The sequence below is a fragment of the Triturus cristatus genome, chromosome 3_1 (genome assembly GCF_964204655.1).
Source record: "Triturus cristatus chromosome 3_1, aTriCri1.1, whole genome shotgun sequence".
Classification (NCBI taxonomy): Eukaryota; Metazoa; Chordata; class Amphibia; order Caudata; family Salamandridae; genus Triturus; species Triturus cristatus.
In genome coordinates, this window is record NC_140583.1 from 176,187,031 (window position 1) to 176,211,012 (window position 23,982).

At 43.2% G+C, this 23,982-nt stretch overlaps 1 protein-coding gene across 2 annotated transcripts in view; it reads left to right on the forward strand.

Annotated features, from left to right (window-relative positions):
• The first annotated feature begins 361 nt into the window (after positions 1-361).
• LOC146859890 (sodium-coupled monocarboxylate transporter 2-like) overlaps positions 362-23,982 on the forward strand; it is a 439,901-nt gene continuing 416,280 nt past the window's right edge. Inside the window, exons 1-2 of one of the 2 annotated variants that reach the window (XM_085643626.1) lie at positions 362-402; positions 18,133-18,626. In XM_085643626.1, coding sequence (XP_085499752.1) covers positions 18,270-18,626 — 357 coding nt within the window. In that variant the 5' untranslated portion in view covers positions 362-402; positions 18,133-18,269. Of the gene's footprint in view, positions 403-18,099; positions 18,627-23,982 lie in introns of those variants that run through there. The other variant, XM_085643627.1, reaches the window with a different exon arrangement.

Consider the following 23,982-nt stretch of genomic DNA (forward strand, 5'->3'; position numbering starts at 1 on the left):
TCCTGTTTTTCTTTTTTTTTTGATGTTGGCAACTCTGAAATTCATGTTGGATATTTGAGAAATTCCAAGTTAAATGTATTAGCTTTAGAGAATGATATGATCCCAAATGCAATTGCCGAAAATGCTGAGGAGTGACTTAAAAATAACTTTTGTAAAAACTGGTAACTCAAAAGACTTGGCAATCTAACTGGAATGCTTTCAGTTTCAGGAACTTTATAATGCCAAGCAATTGCCCTTATTTTAAATGATCAGTTGTTTTACAACATCTACTGTCACATTGAAGTGCCTTAATGTTTAACTGAGCATAATTATGGATTGCTCAATATGTTACCTCACCTGATGCTGATATATTCTGAACGCCTCCCAGTATTTCTCTGAATGTGCCGGCTGACCGACGAGCACATCTCCTTCAATGTCATTTTACAGCTGTAACAGTTTTAAAACTCTTTTACAAATAATTATCCCTGCAGTTTTCAGTCTTTGGCTGTTTGTTGCAGCTTTTACAAAAGTATAGAATTGGTCAAAGTTACTCAAACAAAATGTCAATTTTCATACCACCAACCTAAAAAACCTTTGAGGTTTGGGATGATGTTATCTTTGCAGCTCTTCTCTATTGTAAGGACTATCTCTCCCATAGGTTATCATTGGAGCTGTCTTGAAATATCTTGCAAGTGTAACTTTAAATTGTGAAAAGATAGAGATTTATAGTTTGGATTCCCTGAACTGAGGATTTAAAAACACACCATTTAGTAAAATTGTTTTTTAAATTTTGTGTTTGATAGTGCCACTTTTTAGAAAGTGGGCATTTTCTTGCTTTACTATCATATGCCCCTGCCTGCTTGTGAAATCAACGTCTGGTTTAGATTGAAAGCTGTGTTGTTTGTACATGCACTCCAGATCGTTGCACAAAGGGAGCAGAAGTGTGACCTGCATATCCTGATGGCCCATCACCAGGCTGATGGGCCTTCCTGAGCTAGAGTGGTGGGAGGAGTCGTCACTGACACCTGAATAGAGCTGTGCCTGGCCTCTCGCAATTCTGTCTCCACCCCTTTAGTGTGTCTGGAGTCAGGGCAAGATCTTATGGACAACAACGACTTTCCTTCAAGGCCAAAAGGGGTACAAGTATTGGACTTACAGCCCCACATCTTTTGAACACTTCTGGACTGAGGACTTTGCCAAGAAAAAGAGCCGAAGAGCTTTCAGGAGTAGTATTGCCCCTTTGCTGTGTGTTGCTTTGCTTTGTTGGCCTGCAGTTGCTGCTTTTATCTGTTGGCAGTGAAAGAAATGGGCTTTCCTTTCTTGTATACTGCTTTTTCAAAGTTCTACAAGGGCTTGTGTGTTCTTGAATCCTCTTGGAAGTCTCAGGGCCATCAAAGACTTAGGGGCATATTATCAAGGACGGCGTTAAAAATGATCGCCGGTTTAGTGGCAGAAAACTGCCGCTAAAATGGCGATAATGAGCTTGATAATATGCCCTGAAGAATTCCAATAGAAGTCCATGTTCGGATGTGAACCTGGGCTTCTATTGGAATTCTCCTGGGCATATTATCAAGCCCATTATTGCCGTTTTAGCGGCAGTTTTCTGCCGCTAAACCAGCGATAATTATTACGCCGTCATTGATAATATGCCCCTTCATCTGTAGCATCTCTGAGCTCCACTGCTGGGGGTTCTGACCTGCCAAACAGTGGCAATTCCAGCTCTGGGTCCTGGGAGGTAGTACTGTTGCTCCAAGACTTGAAAATCCATGCACCGTCCTTCCAGCTCCGTTTTTCCCGCCATAAGCTTGCCGTGCAGTTAAAAAAGCAACACATAGCTGTAGTACGGCTAAAAAGTTAATTCTGCTCCTGTTCGTGGTCCAAAGAACCGCACCAGCCTGAGTCCAGAGCACCATGTCTCTGACGTCTGAGAACCCTGCTCTGATTTCAACGCAGGTAGTTCTGTGCGACTACAGGAATAAACGCATCACCTGTTTGCTGGAGTGGACAATTACGCAGTGCCTGTTTCATCGCTGCATCAACCTATAGCGCCTGGCTTTTCTCAAGCATCACACCTATGTGCCAAGTTTCCAATGTGTCGTCCCGCCGATAGGAGTCGTGTCTCGAAATCAACACATCGTTTTTCCTAGCAGTCCGGTATCGACAACACTTCTCCTGTGTACAGCAAAACTGACACATCCATTCCACAAGGACTCAAGACCCGATACATCGCTATGTTTTCTGAGGCTTAACTCCTTTGCAGCTGTTTTTGTCTTGGATTTTGACGCATCAAAGGTACTTTGTGCTAAAATCAACACATCCGTAGAGTCCTATGAACAGAATTGCTAAACTTTTAAAAGTGATATTTTGTGTTATGTATGTTGGAGTTTTGTAGTTATGGTCTTGTTTAGTTTAGATATAGATTGGTTATTTTTCTAAACCTGTTGTGGTGTCCATTTGTAGAGTTTTCAGTGTGTTACTGTGTTACACATTGCCTCTGAGATAGGCCTGTCTGCTCTTGCCAAGTTACCAAGGGGGTGAGCAGGGGTTTTCTTGGGTGTGTAACTCCCTTACCCTGATTAGAAGGACATAGTGGATATCACTGACAACTCAAGACTCCCATTTCTAACAAGAGTGAAATATTTAACTTGAGAAAGTCAGTCTCTGTTGAAGACCTACAACTTGAACTGGGATTTTATTTCAGCAAACATGTGTGTGTGTGTATGTGTGTGTGTGTGGGGGGTATGTATTCATGTTTGTGTGGGTAGGTGTGTGCGTCGGGGTCGGCCAGTCTGTTATGTTATTGTATGATGTTGTCAGTGCGGACGAATACAGAGTGTTGACTTACAGTCCAAGGGAGGAAGCTAACCCTTGTTTTGAGCATAGATTTGCAACTGTTTGAATTGCTGGACCCTAGAGGATTTAATTAAGAGACAACCGAGGGTGTGAAGTTGATTTACATAGGCTGTTAGAAGTCACTGAAGACACAAAACATGGTGGACAATTTAAACCTTTTATGCAATAGGGAGTCTTATATCTCATATATAAAACTGGTTACAGTAAGCTGGAGCTTTTAAGAAATGAACTATAGCCATGCACTAGAGGGAGAGAAGGTTGTTTTTGTTGCTGTTAAAATGGTAATTTTCCGTTTTGCCAAAATTGGGGTCTCCTTCTGCGTCCCCAAAGAAGAACATCTCTGGCACTCGTATCAAGTAGAACTGAAAACCTCCTTCCAGGTCCTGTTATAGTACCCTATGGGAAATATTTAAATATGGTGATGACTGATATAGATAAAGGTGTTTATTCTTCTGAACAGACCCCATTGTTAAACACATTTGCGGACGGAAGCGCTGCTGTGGGAGGAACCGCCCAGCTGGGCGTCATCACCGCGCTGACCCAGGAAGTGAGAGGCGCCATTGAACAACCGGACTCCGCCACGGGAGAAGAGCTGTTGGTGACAAGGACTGCCTGAAGACGTCCAGCGGGAAGAGCAGAGATGACGAGGCAACCCCGCAGGTAACCGCTCGGGCTCCGGTCCAGTGCGGTTGTGTGCAAGTACCTGGAAGGGGCTGGAAAAGAGGCAGTGTCCCAGCCGGTGGAGCCTCCATGCCCAGTCCCTCCCGACGGCCCGTCCCAGCACAGCTGATGTGCTGCGGTACTGGGGCCCGCCTTCAAGTGCTGGACGCTTCCCCAAAAAATTGATTAAAGCCACAATTTAGCTACAATTAGAGTGGGAGCAACATTAAAGGACAGCGTCCTTTTTGGTTTTACATTTACAGCGGGGGCAATATTGAAGGAGGGCGTCCTTTTGTTTGTAGCAAGGGCAGCATTCTTACTATGAGCTGCGGTACCGGAGCCTGTTTTCCTTTAAGAATTGAACTGTTGAGCCCCCCCCTCCGTTTTTGGACTAAAGTCAACCTTTAGCAAAGAATATTCCATAGAGCACTACAAGAGAACCTTCTGTTTTTAAAACAACATTTATGGTGTATGTTGGTGTTATGTCGTTTTGATGCTGCCTAGGAGCCGCTAAAGCATCGCGTTCTCAAAGCGGCAGGAAACACTAAACATTGATGCAACGCGGCTGAAGCCACAAACAAGTATTCTCAGCGGCAGGCGCTGCCAAAAACATCTCCCCAACGCGGCGGATGCCGTACATCAAGAAAATCAAACGGTAGAAGCCGTAAAGCATCCCGGACCCTCCTTAAGCTCGGAAAGCAGCTTTTGTGAAGCAACAGAAGCCGCTGGTCTTTACCCATACACCAACTGTTAGTGCAGTTGTGAGATCTTAATTTGTTGGTTTTCTTGAGGCGCAAGGCAGGAGCCGGCAGCAGCGCCTCCCATTGTGAGGATGGTTTTTGTTTTCCAGCTTTTATTTGGGTGTCTTGGTTGTACTCTGGAGCAAACGGCAACAAGAGTTGCTACACTTTGGTTCAGTACTTCCTCTTTCTTTTTCTGCACAAACACCCCTTCCCACGAAGAACCATAAAGCCGTCTGGGGTGCCGCTCGTAGGAGCTGACTTGTGTTTGTCGCCTTTGGGACCCAGCGTTCAGGAACCAGCGCAGCAGTTCCTAGCTTCAGCTGCCTCATTACTCCTCACTTTGCGGGTGCCGCTTGTAGTAGCTGACTTGTGTTTGCCGTTACTCCTCGCGGCCTCCGCATCCCGGAACGCGAAGCCAAGGGCGGGCCCGTCTGAGCCCGTCCGAGCACGAACGAGGACGGGACGGGCCCCTCTCTTTAATCCTACATCTGATCAGCATATGAAGGTTAGTACGCAATTGTTGGATTATTAAGACTGCCCTTCGCTCTTTCTTTATTTTTGTTGTTGTTACGAATTATTGGAGCAGATGCATTGTAACAAAAGTGGAAAATGACTACAGCCAAGGGGAGAAAGTCGTTATCAGGAGGATCTATTGTGGGTACAATTGACCAATTTTTAACCAGGGCATCTTCTGTGCTGCAACATGAAATTGAAATGACTGAAAAGAGGCTATCAATGGAGCCGATTTTTGATAAGCGGTCGTCAATGGGCAGGCTGGCCCTGGTGTCCTCACCAGTGCCTCAATTAACAGTCGATATTGTGCCCTCTGGTCACATTGGTGAGGGCAACCAGTCATCAAAAGTAGTTGGCAGCTTGTCAAGTCCCCCAGCTACTGTGGACTCGGTAGTAGCTGGTCCAGCCATCCGCCCACAAAATCACAAGCTTTCAGTAGCAACTAGATCGAGTTTGCTAACTCGGTCCGCATCTAGTTCTGAACTGGGGACTATTTATCAGGTACCAGACTTAGCAGTCAAAAGAAAGCGTGGTGGAGCCACACTGAAGAATAAAAAAGCAAAAATCCAGAAATGTGGCAATTTGGGGACAAATCCGACAATAGGATCTGTAGCTGAACTCGATACACCCCAGCTTACTGCACATGGGTTTCGACTTTACTAAGTTCTGGCGACATATTTTCCACTGAGTCCAGGGAAGACTTTTGGGCAAAATTGGAACACATATTTACTGAGACCTGTCTTCCTATTTACTGAACTCTATAGAACACAGACTTTCACACCTTGAATCACTGCTTAACCCCGCACAGGCAGAGGGTGGTATGCGGGCTGAAGTTGGTAACGGTAACATAGAGGGGTTTTCTAGGACAACAAATGCAGCTTGCTATCATGTAACCCCGCCGGCCACAAATGACTTAGTGGATTTATCTGCCCCAACTGTTTTACCCGATGAACACTCAAATCAACCTAGTGATATTGTTGTGCTCAATGATCCAGCAAATCCTAGAAATGTGGAGGGTGGGGGAGACACAGGGCCAGTAAGCTATGATCGATCAGCAAATATGGCTAAGACCTCTGATGTACGAAAGAGTGTGTTTCCACGTATAGATCTTTCTCCTGAATCTATACCCTATGTGGTGGTTCTAGGAGGGGTTCCTGTTTTAAGCCAGGGAAAAAAGGAGGTCTACAGCGAGCTTAAAAATAAATGTATCCACTGGCTAAACTACAATAGGCCTCTCCCAAACCAGGTTTCTAGTGAAATTGCTAGACGTGTGGACTGGGTGGGGCTCCGGGCGAAAAATATTTGGGGTGATTGTGTTGTAATTCCTTTTAGGAATAGAAGGGCCGTCGAGCACATCTGCAATTGGGTGGCAGATAGATCAGCAACACAAATAAAATCTTTTCCCCTAACTTACTTCTATCCGGCTGTGCCTACCAACTTACACACTGATTCTATTAGAAGAAGGCAGCCTCGGGGGATAGAGAAAATCCGGGCTATAATTCCCAGCCAGGATATCCTAATTGGAAGGGATCCCAAAATTGTCCCCCGGCACTGGCTATGTTCCATCATAATAACAGATTTAGCATTCTGGATCAAGTAGATTGACGTTCGAGGTGTAGTTCACCTCCACTTGCCAAAGTTGATAATATGAGTTTTTTAGCAGCTAGGGAGGGTCCTGTAATGAAATGTAGCATTTTTCAATATAGGCCTCTGCGGGGAGAGAGCACTTCCGCGGCATCTAGAGGTAATGGCAGGGCGGGTAATACTAGCAAGCACGTTGGTGCCCCGTCTCCAGTAACACAGGAGGGTGTAAGTAGCATGGGAATCAGCAAAGCTACGAGAGGGGCTCGAGACAGAGCACCGAGGGGGAAGGGGCCCGACTCGAAGAAGGGGGGGGTTGCACATGGATGATTCACCACTTGGGGCAGTTAGTTGTAGTGGGACACATAAGAATTTTAAAGCATGGGAGGTAAACAGTAACATCAACATTCTCTCATGGAATTTGGCAGGGATCAAGAATAAATTATTATGTCCAGATTGGGGTCTGTTTGTAGAAAAACATGATATTTGTTTAATGCAGGGGACGTGGGCCCTGGAAAATAACCAACGGAGAGGTTTTGCCACTTTTAACATACCAGCCAATGCAGAGTGGGCAAGAGTCTAGAGTCATTGAACAATTGAGAGACTACATACTGACTCTTGACCCAGAGGATATTTCTAATAATAGGGGGCGATTTTAATTGCCAGTTTGAGCCCCCTAGTAATGTGAGCCTAGATGATTTAGATAGTGAGAATCAGTACTGGAACGTCCCGGAACCGCTGATCCCACCTGTTAGAGCATGGACTCCACTGGTCCTCCAAATAAATTCATTTATTTTTTCTTTTTACCTGAGGGCTTGTAGTGGGAGATTAAAATCGGATAGACCTGGCCTACCAGCATTTAACAGAGAAGGGCAAACCTCGACCATAGACTACATTATGGTGGAATCCAGATTTTGGGATAGGGTCCTGGATTTTCAGATTTACCAGCGGAAAGACAGTGACCACAATGCTCTGGTTATGACACTTAAGCCAGGGAGTTGGGGCCTGTCTAACTACTCAGTAGTGCCCACTCTAGTTCAACAACCTCTCCTGTTACATAACAACAGGCGGAGAGTAAAATGGCCCTACATATTGGGTTCCCCAAATAAGTTAGCACACATATACCAGCAGGCTGTGCCGTATCTTAGTGAAATGGCTGGGGTTGGGCCATTGGGCACTCAAGTAGGGCTGGATGCCAGGCCGGTAGAAATGCACAACCATCTCACTTCCAAGATGCTTGGGGTGTTCTATTCGGAAGTAAGCATTAAAGAAAAACCGGTCCTATCTCATCCCTGGTACAATGCCTCCTGCCGCAAAACGTAAAGAGATTTATTAGAAGCTATAAAGGCCAAGGACAAGCCGAGGATGAAGGAACTTCGGTTGCAGTACAAGCAGGTTATTCAATCTGAGAAGAAGGTTTGGGAAGCAAATAAATGGGAAGATCTGAGAACTGCTCTCCAGTATAAGGATTTGAAATTCTTCTGGGCAATAGTCAGTGACGGTGGGAGGGATGGTGGATTAGCGATAGTACCAAATATAGCACCAGCAGTTTGGGAAGCTCATTTTGGAACCCTGTATGCACATTCGGGCATTGACGATTTAGCACCTTCAACTTTTGGCCCCCTCCATGAGCATCGATTGGGGGGGGTACAGGAGATCTCTATCGTTGAAGTTGAATCTGCTATCGCCAAGCTATTTCCTAACAAAGCGCCCGGTCTCGATAAGCTTCCAGGGGACCTATTTCGGTCAGAACCAAAAATATGGGCCCCTTGTCACTGTGTCTTGTTTAATTCCATCTTAATGGGAACGGATCCGCCATATTCCTGGCGAGGCGCAGAGATAGTTCCTATTCACAAGAAAGGCTGCCCCCTACTATTGTCCAACTACAGGCCCATTAGCCTGATAGATATCACCCAGAAGCTGATGGGACGAATAATCCTGGAAAGAGTCAAGACCTGGGTTGAGGAAAATAAGATCTTGAGTACTCTTCAGGCCGGCTTTAGGACGAGCACGTCAACTATTGACCAGAGCTTCAGACTTCAGGTCCTGTATTGGAAAACAGTGAGTGTGGAGGGTGGCAGCCTCTACCTCATTTTTGTGGACCTGAGGTCTGCATTTGATCTGGTCCCTAGGGGAAAATTGTGGAGTGTACTTTTAGATCTTGGCATCCCAATATACCTCCTGGATGTGTTAATAAGGCTCCACACAGAAACCTATGCCCAAGTCAGATGCGGGAAGCATGGAGAATTGTCTGCTCGCTTCCCGGTAAAAAAGGGGGTGCGCCAGGGGGTGCGTCCTGCCCCCTACCCTTTTTAGTTTATACATAAATGGGCTTATAGATCATTTATTAGGTATAAAGGATATTGATGCCCCAAGGTTAGTTACAGGCCGGGTACCTGCATTGATGTTCGCGGACGACACCTTGTTGTTGTCCAAGACATCAATGGGTATCCAACGTACCTTGGATGGCTTCGCCGATTTCTGTGCATCAAGAGGCCTGGAGATAAATCTATCTAAAACTAAATTTATGATTTTTAACCCACCCAGGCAGACTCGCCCAAATCCAGTATTGGATGGCATACCTTTGGAACGAGTAAAAACCTTTGAGTATTTGGGCATCATCCTTGTGGAACATTTGGAATGGGATGCCCAAGTAGCAAAGGCTGCTTTAAAGTTGATACAAACTGTGGGTGGGATTTCGAAAATGCACAGAGTATCTGTGTAGAAGCCAGCTGCTCCAGTTATAGAAATGTATAAAGCTTTGGGGGCATTTTAGGCCCACAAGCCTTACAAGGGTGGAGCACTCATTTATGAGGAACCTGTTGGGACTGCCATTTAGCACCCCGTTAGTACCTCTTCGGCTGGATCTAGGGCTTCTCCCTATTGAGGAGGAAGTGGCCTTAAGGCCACTTACCTACTGGAGAAGAATATGGTCAGTTCTTGAACTAGCTCCCTTTAGAAGTGAGTTCAGGGATGTGTGGGCTGAAATTAGAACCAAGAAAATCCCATTGTTAATTCATATTAAGGAATTCTGCAATAGGATTGGCTTACCCGAGTTATGGGGAACACCAGAAGTAGTGTGCCCGGCAATATCTAGGGCCGATTTGGTATACCATTATAGGCACCACAATCTATTGTCTCTTCACGTGAGCTCTACAGTTGGTAGACTGACATCTCAGTTCCTCCAAGTAAAAGAGGATTACAAAAAGGAGGATTTCCTTGACGTGATTAATCCAGCTTTGCAAGGAACATGTACATGCAATTTAGGATGGGTAGTCTGCCGCTCATGTTATTTACTAGTAAATGGGACTTAAATAAAAATACTGAGTGCCCAGCGTGTAAATACCATCTTGAAAATGAGATCCACGTCCTGATTTTTTGTCCCAAATATCAGACTGTACGCAATCGTTGGGTGAAACCTATCTGTAGGAACCTTGGCTTCAGAGAATGTTATAAGGCCTTGAGAGTATTAAAATATGATACTCACCCTCCTATCGTTTTCGCCGTCTCCTGCTTTTTAAACGGGATGTGGCTTAAACGCAGGAATTTTTTAATGAAATAAATTGTTGAGTTACATATTTATAGGAAATTTAATGTATACCTTTGATAACTACTTTCAATGGTTTCATTTGATTTTAATATGTGCCGGTTTTAAATTTGTAATGTAGGTGTATATATATGATTGTGATTGATTTTGATTTGGTGCATGTTATTTATTCTCTGTAACATAGTGTTTGTGTGTATGTGACCGAAATAAAGTTATCGAAAGTTAAAGATAAAGGCCTCCTTTAAGCATACTTTTTCGTTTAAATTGAGGCAAGGCCTCAACATAAGGAGCTGAGTAATGAGGGATGCATGTTCAAGGTGGTGTACAATAAGAGCTTGTTTCTTATTTTTTATTTTTATAGTATAGTCTTAACAAACTGATTATTTTTCTTGGTTTGTTTTATGTTCCTCATAACATTTATATCAGTATTTAACTTAATTCACCAGTATTACAAACATTTTAGAGATTTAAAGTTTAAGTGGTTTATCATGTCACCAAATCAAAATCATGTTTGAAATCTCAATATTTGAGCACCATGTAATTGTTTTCCGGCCTAGTACTCACACACCATATTGTTCAGAAGCACTATACTTTATAATTCTATCTATATCTGTTCATGTGACTACTTGTTGGTTGCTCTAAAATGTAACCATAAAGCTGCAAGTGTCTCTGTATTGACCAGCATCAAAACATAGTGATGACACAACCTGAAAATGATATTCAATGTTGGTTCATAGGTCGCTTCCAGCAGAGAATTGCATCATCCAATGAAGAGGAAGTTAAGAGAAAGAGATGGGAGAAGTAAAGTGGGAAGAGAAAGTGCAAGAGGAGTACAAAGTAGAGTGTGGGAGAAAGATCTCAAGAGACAGAAAGAGAGAGGGGGTATTTAGTTTTTGTGGCCATGGTATAGTTTAACTTTTATAATAGTTCATCCGGTACAATAATAGGATTTCTATTGTGTATTGGGAAATATAGAATCCCTATAAGAAATTCTGTAGACAGTGAGCATAAATATGTTAAAGGCAATTTTGAGGCATATGTGATACAGTACATGGTGGTTAAATATTTCAAGTATATTACAGATTATCACTTTATAACCTGGCATTAGGATAGGGCTCACGTCTATGAACTTAAGTGACATCTTAGCTTAATTATAAATAGTGGAATTTTTGGTTAGTTCAGTTACATCGGTATGTGAGCCAAAACAGTATTTAAAGGTGAGATTGAATGAGAAACGTTTTTGTTTACACTCAGTGGAGAGTGGGTTCAAGAATCTGATGCTATGTAGAGTGGCTTTACTAATTGTAAGGGTGTTGGCAACATTAGAAGACAGATGAGTTGTCTAAGACCTTACTTGAGCTGTGTCAAGGATATCTTTTGTCTCTTTGTTTAGTGGACAGAGACGTAGTCAAGTTGGTAGGGAACAGCAGACCAAATGAAATCTGTCAGAGTCAGTGGATGTCGGGAAATATACTACTTCTGTCTTTTAGGAGTTCAGTGCGAGTGAGCTCAGTACCATTCAGAACACTTGAGTATCATCAATATAGAGGTGGAAGAGGAATCTGTGGAGGTCGTCAGTCAATTACTTCTCACTTATGCAAGGTGTTCAGACTGGGGCCAAACCTTGATACATTTGTGTTGTGTTCTTGTGCTTAGGGCGTACAACTTAATAAATGGAATGTGAGGGAGGAAGATTCTTCCGTGAGCATTCCAAGGCTAGTCAGTTGTTAGCTTATGCCCGGAGCTTTCGTTGGGGATTGGCGTTGTGCTATCTGGATGTACTAAATTAAAGTGACTTCTTCACATGCGTTCCTGTGTCTAATTATACCGCTCAGAGGAACCCAACATAATTTGGCCATGATTGGGCCCAGATAGCACCTTACAACAGCACAGCAGGGGTTTTCATCACTGCAGCAAGGCAACAAGAGTAACAGGAGTTCCCTTTGATCAGCGTCATGTGAAGGTAGGGCAGCGCAGGCTCTACATTGGACTTCAAGCATCCGAGATGGCGTGAAACAAATGAGCTTGTCCAGAACATTGGTGAGTTGTGCGTGAGGTAACATCTTGACTTGCGCCTGCCTTATACATCCAACAGCCGCTAGCCTGCACGCATTGCATCAGCTTTTGTTTTCATGTCTTGCTGGAGGTTTTTTGCCATGCACACCTCGTGTGCCACTGCCGCTGAGCCATAGAGCTCACTACGTGCTGCCTCATCTCTGGTGCTATGTGCTGTCACGAGCTCACGTTCATGCGTTCTGGTTCTTGTGAAGCAGGCAACTTGCACCCACATCCTGGGCAGCCACAACGCACAATAAGGAAATGAACAGGGTCCAAGACCTTTGATTGGTTCAAGCCATTGTCAATCCTGTGCTGTCATTGGTTCATCCCCTTACTCAACTGACACAAGCATAGAACGCTAACCGTGTTTGGTGTGTGACATTTTAGTAATTATGGTATTATTCTGTAGTGGTACACAGCCTATATAGGATCAAGTTCACTCTTCTTTGCCAAGATTCCCTATTTTTGTTCCATGTTTACCATCATTACCAGGTAAATAAAATGCAAAAATATAAATTGTCCAGCACATTTTCTAGTGGAGGCTGGAGTCCAGAAAACAGAATGGATACAATGATTCAAAGGGTTTGACAGCTAATTGCAATTGATGGCTCCAAGTTTGATCCAGTTAGAAAAATGCCACTCTTAAACAATTATTTAGGATCAGAAGGCCAACGTATTTTGGATCATTTACCTGCAGCTACTCAATCCTATAAAACCGACTAGAAAGTGCATGTTGAAGCTATGTGCAGGCTACATAACAACTTAAAGGATGACACAAGCATAATAATAGAGAGATACCGCTTTTATACGTGATAACAATTACAACATTGATTGTTTCTTGGCTAACCTTAGTTTATTGATATCCACTTGTGAATTTGATGGTAATATTGACTCTTTCTGAATGGATCAATTGGTGGTGAATTGTTTCAACAAGAAACCCCAATAGGGTCTTCTGTGTTGTAGTAACCCTAACTTAAATGAAGCACCAGAGACTCAAGGGGTATTACAAGATTAGTATTAGCCTCAAAGGAATTAAACAAGTGCAAGATAGAGTCGAATGTAGATTTGTTTGGTCAATATTGTGGTGATTAAATCATTAAACCCAAAACGTTTACACCAAAGGTCCCAGACAGCAAGAGGCAGGAAAACTGCTTTAGGTGTGGTTTTAGCTCACACTTAGCTGATGTGCAGAATTGTCTGGCCATAGGTAAAACATTTTTGAAGTGTAGGAAAAGTGAACACTTTGCACTTGTGTGCAAGTATACCCAGAAAGTTGGCTAGTATGTCAAGATGAAAGTTAGATTCCAGTGTGTTTACAGTTCATTTTGTCTATAGAAACTGTCGATACACCCTTCTGTTCAAAGGTCAATGGGGATCCACTACATACAGTTGCAATAGAAGATGTACAATTTCAGGTCACAGAGGATACACGGTCTATGGTTACTTTTGTAACCGATGATTTGTACTTTGAGGAGTGGATCTCCATTCAATTATCCCTGCTAGATGTCTCCACCATCTCATTCGGCGGGCATGACATAGACATGATGGGCTATCATTTGGAGAATGTGCATTACAAAGACAGGTGGTTTTTCTCTAAAGTTTATGTGGCAAAGAGAGGATTACACATTTTATGGTGGAAAGACCAAGGTAAATTTGCAGTGGTTTTGAGACCAAGTACGTCTTGTCCGATTTTGTTGATAGAGATCCAGCATCGATGGAGACACTTCAGGGGCTGTTGAGTAAACATGCATCTCTGTTTGAGGACAAGTTGTGTACAGTGTAGGGTTATGAACATAAAATAATACTCAAAAAGGATGCAGTTCCTGTCATCCATAAGGTGCGGAAAGTGCCCCTGAGTGTTTGTAGCCAATTTAACAGCATCTAGAAAATGTGTGCACCGAGAAGTTCATTTAACCTAATGACTCCTTGCAATGGGTTTCATCGATTGTAGCAGCAAAAAAAAAAGACAGGGACATTAGATTCTGCATTGATATGAGTTCACTCTTCAACAATAATTTATTGGACTGTATCCCAATGCCTAAGATATAAGAAATGCTTGCTTGCCTGGGTGGTGCCAAGATATTCTCATGCATTGATTTCAGGGCAGCATATTATCATATGGAATTGGTGGAAGAGTCACATTCTTTGAAAGCATTTTATACACCTGTTGGGGTTTCAGGTTCTTAAGAATGCCATTTGGTCTGGGCTCTACGGCCCCTGTGTTTCAAAGGTGGATGTTTAAATCGTTTAGGGAATGCAAAAATGTATTGGCATTTCATGATGATATTCTGATCTTTTCCAATACTACTGAAGTTGTTAGGAGTTCTACACCTATTGGTGGCCCTGTATAGCTCACAAACTAATGGTATGATGGAGAGAGTGATGTTGAAAGAGGCAATTCAGTTGCCTATTACAGTAGGTGTAGATCTGACTGAAGCTGTGCAAGAGAAGTTATGGAGCACTCCACACTCCCTCGTGGAAATGTCTCACTTGGTGTTGCTTAAGAGCAGATATGGGTCTTGTAAATTGAGCCCCAGTTCGGTGTTGGAACATTCACTGAGCATAGCTAGATTACCTAACTTGGGACAGGTGCGCAAAAAGTGGAGAGTGCACAGCTGAAAACCAAAATAAGCTATTACATGGACAAAAAGGTGAGGGGGATTCCCTTTCAGGTGGGGGTGTGGTCAGAGGGAAAAGACCAGTCGAAGCCAAATGGAGCAATTCTAAATTATTGCCTAAAACTTGTATTTTCAAGGCCTCTGAACATGCAGTTTTGGTTGGGAATGGGAAGTGATGGAGCAAGAGAAGTGTGGTCTTAATAGGAGACAAAAGTAATGTGAGAGTGGATGATGAGAGGGAGAGCTCTCAAGCCGAACGATGGTGTCTGACTGAGCAGAATGAACCTGGACAGATAGGGAACACTTGGACTGAGTGTTTTTTATCGGGTTTGGGTGCATGTGACATGACTGAAGGCGCAATGGTTGAGGTACACGAGTAACATAGCATGATTCAATGCTTTAGGCATATGCCCCTTGTGTAAAGAGGAGTTATCACACAGAAATGGGGATCAAAGCATTAATGTCTGCACCAGTCCTAACATCCCAAATAGTAACATTCAGCAAAATAAGGTGCAAAAGGGCTTAGGACACAATCCCCTAGGTCCTAAAAAGAGAGACTGGAAAAAAGATTCCTTATGCACTCTAAAACAATATAAGCAAAATAGCCCTGCACACTGGCAATGGTTAAATACATGTACATCTCATCATTTAGTCTATATCCATAATGCAAAATAGTTTTCAATAGACAGTTGGTTTCCCAAATTAAAGAAGTTGATCAGATCTTGTGATGTTAAAAGTTATTCTTTATTCATTTCCTTTAAAGATTTGAAACTGCCAACGCGTTTCGTCCGCAATCGGACTTCTTCAGGGCTGATCGACTTCTTTCATTTGGGAAAACAACTGTCTATTGAAAACTATTTTGCATTATGGATATAGACTAAATAATGACATGTACATTTATTTAACCATTGCAAGTGTGCAGGGCTATTTTGCTTATAAAGAGGAGTTATGAAGTAACACCATTTCATGGAAAAGGTGTGGGCTTAGAATGCCCAACTTGTCTGGGGTAATCGGTCTAAAGGTGAGCCTGATTTAATTGACTGTAGTAAATCAAGGAATTAGAGGAATCCAGAGGGAGAAAAGCCTGCTGCTTTTCTGGTGTTTGGCCCATATAAGGCAGCTTGTCTTTATGGGTGGAAAAGAGGATGGAGTTGAGGTTTTCGAGCAGTATTACCTGACTGAGTGATGCTAGTCCCTGCTGAGGCTAAAGTGAGCTGAATGTCTGTCACCTCTTTAACAAGGAAGCCAGCAAGCTCTTCACATTGGGCTTGTGATAATGAGAGTCAAGGAGCAGTATTGCTGGGGGCCATCAAATCTTGATCCACTTTGAATAGTGTTTTGGGGCAGGTTTGACTTTTAAGAATGTTGTCTGTGTAGAAAGAGGAACAAGCATTCCTGGAGGGCATTTGATATTGGGACAGAACTGTTATTTTTAAATTTAGTTTAGAGTTTTTATTGTATGACTTCTTCCAAGACCGTTGTAGTCACTTGCACACTTTCCTTTCATCCTCTAAGGTTTCATTAAGCCAGAGAGCGGAAGGGTGCATCCTGGGTCAGGATTTAAGTTTTGCTGGCAAGATTGTGTCTAAGGAATTGTGTAGCCAGTTATCAACAGTGGGTTGATCTAGATCAATCTTATATTCCAGCAGAGGTAGGGAGTTAAGCAAGCATGTGTCCAGGGCATGGATATCTAGCTTGACCCGGTTCCTCGCCTTAACTTTGGGCCTGGCTACTGCAGGTATAAGAGAGGGATAGGGTGAGAAAGGCATAGAGAAGTGGTCTGACCAAAGTAGTGGAATGGGCAGGTCCGTGGAGAGACCAGTATTGACCAACAAGTGGCCAGCTCTGTGTGTAGAAAAATAATTGATTATGTTAAGTTTGAGAGTGCTAATGTCCTCCATAAGTGCCTGATTTACCTTGCAGGTGGCATCATCTAAGTGCAAATTTAGGTCTCCAGGTAAAATGGAGCTAGAGCTTTTGACCATGGAGGGGAAAATTAAGTTGGGGGGTCGTGGAGCACCAGTTTCCTGCATAACCAGAAAGCCTGTAGATTAAGACACCAGAGACCTTAGCTTTGAGACCAAGAGAAAAGTAAAAGGCCTCACAAGCTGGAAAAGGAAGGTCCTCAATTTTACACTGAAGGATGACTTTTTATATAAAGGCAATACCACCTCCAGTCTTTTCTTTGTGGCGCCTTCCAGCAAAGCAGTGGTTGTTTGGTAATGAAGCTATGACCTCTGGTAAGGATGCCTCATGAAGCCATGTTTCTGTTAAAAACAAAGCTTCTGGAGCTCTGTCTGTCCAAAAATTGTAGATGTGTTGTTGGTGACTAGCCAGGGAGCGACAATTTATGCTTTAAAAGTGAAAGCTGTTTTTAGTGAGCAGACCCCTGTAGAGCTGTCTATGCTCTTAGCATTCAGCGAGTAAATACTCTCTGAACTATTTGAACCAGTAGTGTGATCCATTGGGGAGCAGGAGAAACTGCAAAAATTGCAGCTGACTCCAAAGGTTAGATGGTTGACTGATGACCAGCACAGCTTTGAACAGGCCGGACACAGTGCTTTTAAATGACCTTTGGAGAAGACCTTTCTGAATAGCATGGGAGAGACAGAGTTCCTGGCCCCTGGTCAGGCGTGGACAGGTGCAGACGGGCTTGCCTAAGGCATGTCTTTGGTGCACCTCCTGCGTGTCGGGCCATGCTACCCTTTATGTTTGGGTGCGTCAAAATGCTTTTCAGCTGTGCACAGACCAAACAAGATGGCGGCCGTTAGGACACTGCCAAAATGTATATTAGGGCCATTGGTTTCCTTTTGTGTACATCAATTCATTAGATGTTGTATACTTTTTGCATAAGTTATAAGAATACATTTGTCTATTTAGGTTCCAAGGGCATCTATTTCGACCTACTTTAATGAGATTGTCTAAATTATAGAATGTAACTCGAAATCTTTGCTTGGTAGTGCATAAGTACAGTACATCTCCGAAACAATGAGCAATCACTGCGTGTCTGTTTCCCAAGCTGTGCATTCTGCAACTCCATAGATGCCAACTGTCCTGTTTTTGCAGGGACAGTCCCAGCAAGTTGGAGGCTGTCCCGTGTAATATTGTTGCAGAAAATGTTCCTCTATATTACACACAGATATGCAAACAAGAACTTTCTATCTGCAACACCCCTGTGTTGCAGTGTCCCGTTTTTTTTTCAAATGTTGGCAAATCTGCTAATCATGTTCAAATTTCGAGAAATTCCAAGTTAAATGAATAAGCTTTAGAGAATGATTTGATCCCAAATGCAATTGCCGAAAATGCTGAGGAGTGACTTAAAAATAACTTTTGTAAACACTGGTAACTCAAAAGACTTGGCAATCTAACTGGAATGCTTTCAGTTTCAGGAAATGTATAATGCCAAGCAATTTCCCTTTTTTTAATGCTTAGTTGTTACAACATCTACAGTCAGATTGAAGTGCCTTAATGTTTAACTGAGCATAATGATTTATGGGTCAATATGTTACCTCACCTGACGCTGATATACACTGAACACCTCCCAGTTTTTCTCTGAATTTGCCGGCTGACCGACCAGCACATCTCCTTGGATGTCATTTTACAGCTGTAACAGTTTTAAAACTCTTTTACAAATAATTATCCCTGCAGTTTTCAGTCTTTGGCTGTTTATTGCAGCTTTTAGAAAAGTATAGAATTGATCAAATTTACTCAAACAAAATGTCCAATTTCATACCGCCGACCAGAAAAACCTTTGTGGTTTGGGATTATGTTATCTTCGCCGCTCTTCTCGTGGTTTCTGCCAGCATTGGAGTCTTTTTTGCTGTCAAGGAGAGAAAAAAGAAAACGGCTGGTGATTTTTTGGTGGGCGGTAAGCAGCTGACATGTGGCCCGGTGGCTCTTTCCCTGACCGCCAGCTTCATGTCCGCGGTTACGGTTCTGGGGACACCGGCAGACGTTTATCGATTTGGGGCATCTTACTCTATTTACTTCCTTACCTACACATTCGTCATCATAATTACATCAGAGCTTTTTGTGCCAGTGTTCTACAGGTCTGGAATTACCAGTACATATGAGGTAAGGAAATAAAATATATCCTACGGTATTATTGATGTGCTGAAAGGTATATGTGCGCGAAACCTGTTATGTGTTTCCCTAGATGTAAAACTATGCTAGAATGTAGAGAGTAATATTTAATATGAATTTTGCTAACGGAAAAATTCTGTTTTAAAATTTTCATTCGACACTTTTATGGGACAGCTTAAATTTTAGGTCCAAATTTACCCAAGTAAATGTCTTCCAGCAGCTGGCTCAGTTTATACATGATGTTATTCAATGCTATTAATTAATTCTATGCACATGTGGAAAAAACGTCTTAGTAGTTGGGACAGGTGAATCATCAAGTTTTTGAGAAACTTTATAACCTTGATCAGACACAACTCACAACACAGAACAAAGGTAAAGCATTCCAGCATCTGCCTGAGACAATAGAGAAGGCCCTGTCTACAAACATAGGTCCGGCCTAAAGAGATTGATACAGTCCAGGCTTTAGGTACAGTCGAAATTCAATAATAGTTTTGAACATTAAAACATATCTATGTTATGATAATTCCACAGTTGACCAACACTGTTCCCTCTTGGTGGCTTCAAGGATAAAAAAAAACCGATGTCTACAGAAGGATCCTAACAGAGGTGTTAGACCTGGCATCCCTGGCATGGTATCCCCTGTCCTTTTGCTTCTACCTCCTGTATTTTTGACTATATGCTTGATTTCGTTTTATACTAGTGTGTACTCTGGGCACTTTCCCTCTGCCGATCCGTGCCAAACTGTAAGTGCTCCCTGTATAAATTGCGATTATAATTGGTTATTCATGATACCCATATTTGATTTACTGGTAAGTCCCTAGTAAAGTGCACTGTGTGTGACCAGGGCCTATAATTCAAATGCTACTAGCAGGCCTGCTGCACTGATTGTGCCATCCACATGAGTAGCCCTTCAAACATGTCTCACGCCTGCTACTGCGGTGTCTGTGAGCGAAGCTTTAAACTGCCATGTCGACCTGGCAAGTGCACCCACTTGCCAGGCAAAAACATCCCTTTTCTTACATGTAAGACACCCTTAAAGTAGGCCCAAGGTAGACCCATGGGAAGGGTGCAGTGTATGTGAAAGACAGGACATGTACTGGTGTGTTTTACTTGTTCTGACAATTGTTTTTTTCACTATTGTAAGGACTATCTCTCCCATAGGTTATCATTGAAGCTGTCTTGAAACATCTTGCAAGTGCAACTTCGAATTGAGAAAAGATAGAGATTTATAGTTTGGGTTCCCTGAACTCAGGATTTAAAAACACATCTTTTAGTAACATTGGTTTTTAAATATTGTGTTTGAAAATTCCACTTTTTAGAAGGTGGCCATTTTCTTGCTTTACTATCATATGCCTCTGCCTTCTTCTGGAATCAACGTATGGTTTAGATTGACAGCTGTCTTGTTTGTACATGCACTCTAGATCATTGCACAAAGGGAGCAGAGGTGTGCACTGCATATCCTGATGGCCCATCACTAGGCTGATGGGCCTTCCTGAGCTAGAGTGGTGGGAGGAGTTGTCACTGGCACCTGAATAGAGCTGTGCCTTGCTTCTCACAATTCTGTCTCCACCCCCTGTAGTGTGTCTGGAGCCAAGGCAGGATCTTATGGACCACAACGACTTCCTTCAAGGCCAAAAGGGGTTTAAGTATTGGACATACAATCCCACATATTTTGAACACTTCTGGACTGAGGACTCTGCCAAGAAAAAGAGCTGAAGAGCTTTCAGGAGTAGTATTGCCCCTTTGCTGTGTGTTGCTTTGCTTGGTTGGCCTGCAGTTGCCTCTTTTATCTGTTGGCAGTGAAGGAAATGGACTTTCCTTTCTTGTATCCTGCTTTTCCAAAGTTCTACAAGGGCTTGTGTGTTCTTGAATCCTCTTGGAAGTCTCAGGGCCATCAAAGTCCTCGGGGTCGATTTACAAGGAAGTGCCGCAGCGCAGCAACGCAAGCCCTTTCGCTGCGCCATGCTGCAGCACTTCCGAAGCAAAGGGATGCAACATATTTACAAGAATATGTCGCATCTCTGTGCTTCCCCCTGCGCTGGCGCACAAACTGCAGCCATGCGCTGGCACAGGCACCCTTGCACCATGGTGCAAGGATGCCTGCATCGTGGGGAGATTGTTTTTGTGCAGGAAGGAGGACATTCCTGAAGAAAAGCAATCACTACAGGTATTTTCCTTGTTCAATGCATGCTGCAGAATGCAGCACACATTGAAAGAGGAAAAAACGAGGAGAAATGAAAGCATTTTTCCTCGTTGTGTCTCACTACGCCACCTCTAGGGTGGAGTAGCACTCAGACGCATCTCCAGATTTACAATTTCCCGTAAATCTGGTAATGTGTCTTGTTCCATGGGTGTTGTGTGGGAACACCCACAACAACACCCATGGAACGCCCCTTCAACGCAAAGTGCTGCATGTAAAGGGGCCGTATTTACAAGGAGAGGAAAAGTTACGCAGGGTGGCTTTTCCTGTCCTTGTAAATATGGAGGAGCCCCCTGCTCCACCAGTTCGTCAAGAAAAGTGACGTACTGGTGGCTCAGGAGGCTTGTAAATCTGCCCCTTTATCTGTAGCATCTCTGAGCTCCACTGCTGGGAGTTCTGACCTGCAAAACAGTGGCAATTCTAGCTCTGGGCCCTGGGAGGTGGTACTGCTTCTTCAGCACTTGAAAATCCATGCATCATCCTCCCAGCTCCGTTTTTCCCGCCGCAAGCTTGCCGTGCAGTTACACAAGCAACAAATCACTGTGGTATGGCTAAAAAGTTAATTCAGCGCCTGTTCATGGCCCAGAGAACCGCTCCAACCTGAGTCCAGAACACCGTGTCTCTGACGTCTGAGAACCCTGCTCCGACTTCGACGCAGGTCCTTCTGTGCGACTGAAGTAATCAACACATCACCTGTCTGCTGGGGTGGAAAAGTAGGCAGTGCCTGTTTCGTCACCGCATCAACCTATAGCGCCTAGATTTTCTCAAGCATCGCACCTATGCGCTAAGTTTCCAATGCGAAGCCCCGCCGATAGGAGTCGTGTCTGGAAATCGACACATCGCTTTTCCTTGCAGTCCGGTATCAACAACACTTCTCCTGCGTACAGTAGAACTGACACATCCATTTCACAAGGACTCAAGACCCGATGCATCGCTATGTTGTCTGAGGCTTAACTCCTTCGCGGATTTTTTTTGTCTAGGATTTTGACCCATCAAAGGTACTTTGTGCTAAAATCAACGCATCCGTAGAGTTCTATGAATAGAAATGCTTAAACCTTTTGAAAATGATATATTGTGTTATGTTTGTTGGATTTTTGTAGTTTTGGCCTTGTTTGGTTTAGATATAGATTAGTTATTTTTCTAAACTGGGGTAGTGTCCATTTGTAGAGTGTTCAGTGTGATATTGTATGTGGTATGTGCAGCTACTTTACACATTGCTTCTAAGACAGGCCTGTCTGCTCTTGCCAAGCTACCAAGGGGGTGACCAAGGGTTTTCTTGGGTGTGTAACTCCCTAACCCTTGATTAGAAGGACATGGTGGATATCACTGCCAACTCGCGACTCCCATTTCTAACAAGACCAAAATGTTTAACTTGAAAAAGTCAGTCTCTGTTGAAGGCCTAAAACTTGAACTGGGATTTTATTCCAGCAAACGTGTGTATGGGAGGGGGCAGGGGGGTATGTATGCATGTTTGTGTGGGTGGGTGTGGGTGTGTGTCTGTGCCAGTCTGTTATGCTATTGTATGATGTTTTCAGTGCTGGAGAATACAGAGTGTTGACTCTCATTCAAAGGGAGGAAGCTAGCCCTTGTTTTGAGCAAAGCTTCACAACTGTTTGGATTGTTGGACTTTAGAGGATTTAATTAAGAGACAACAAAGTGCGTGAAGTCGATTTAAATAGGTGGACAATTTAAACCTTTTATACTACAGGGAGTCTTATATCTCATATATAGAAGTGGTTACAGTAAGATGGAGCTTTCAGAAATATACTATAGCCATGCACTAGATAGAGAGAAGGTTGTTTTTGTTGCTGTTAAAACTGTGATTTTCCGTTCTGCCAAAATTGGGGTCTCCTACTGTGTCCCCAAAGAAGAACTTCTCTGGCGCTTGTGTCAAGTAGATCTGGAAACCTCCTTCCAGGTCCTGTTATAGTATCCTATGGGAAATATTTAAATATGGTGAAGCCTGATATAGATAAAGGCGTCCTTAGAGTATCCTTTTCTTTTAAATTGAGGCAAGGCCTCAACATAAGGAGCTGAGTAATGAGGGATGCTGTTTAATGTGGTGTAGAATAAAAGCTTGTTTCTTATTTTTTTAATTTTCTAGTCGTAACAAACTGATTATTTTTCTTTGTTTGTGTTTTATTCCTCATAACATTTAGATCAGTATTTAGCTTATATCACCAGTATTACAAACATTTTAGAGATTTAAAATTTAAGTGGTTTATCATGTCACCAAATCATGTTTGAAATCTCAATATTTGGGCACCATGTAATTGTTTTCGGTCCTAGTACTCACACACCATATTTTTCAGACACACCATACTTTATAATTCTGTCTATATCTGTGAACTTGACTTCTTGTTGGCTGCTCTAAAATGTAACCATAAATCTGCAAATGTCTCAGTATTGACCAGCATGAAAACATAGTGATGACACAATCTGAAAATGATATTCAATGTTGGTTCATAGGTCGCTTCCAGCAGAGGATTGCATCATCCAATGAAGAGGAAGTTAAGAGAAAGAGATGGGAGAAGTAAAGTGGGAAGAGAAAGTGCAAGAGGAGTAAAAAGTAAAGTGTGGGAGAATGATTTTGAGAGAGAGAACTAGAGAGAAGGGGGCAGATTTACAAGCCCCTTGCGAGACATTTACGCCGCCGTTGCGTCACTTCTGTGACGCAGCGGCGGCGTAAACCATGCGCCATGTTGCGCCTTATTTACACCGTGATGCATCTAGGGAGATGCGTCACGTTGTAAAGCCCTGCGCTACATTAAACCTGCGTCAGGTTTAATGTATGCAGGATGGGCGTTCCGTCAGAAAAAGCCTCGGAAAAGTGACGCAGTGAAATCTACAAGATTTCACTGAGTCACTTTTCCGACGCTGCTACGTCAAAACCCTGCGCCTGCTTGAAGCAGGCGTAAGGCACGACGCAGCATGTTAAGTATGGGCAGCCCCTGAGCATTGCTGGAGTTGCGTCGTGCTTGCGACACGACTCCAGGAATGCGCCGCCCTTATGCCATCAGATGCGTCACGCATCTGTTTATCCTTTCACCACGATGCGGCGCATCTGTGGTGGCGCAAGGGTAAACTTGCGTGACGCATCTTTCCTGGCGCATCCCTGCTGGTTTGCAGGGATGCGCCAGGAAACAT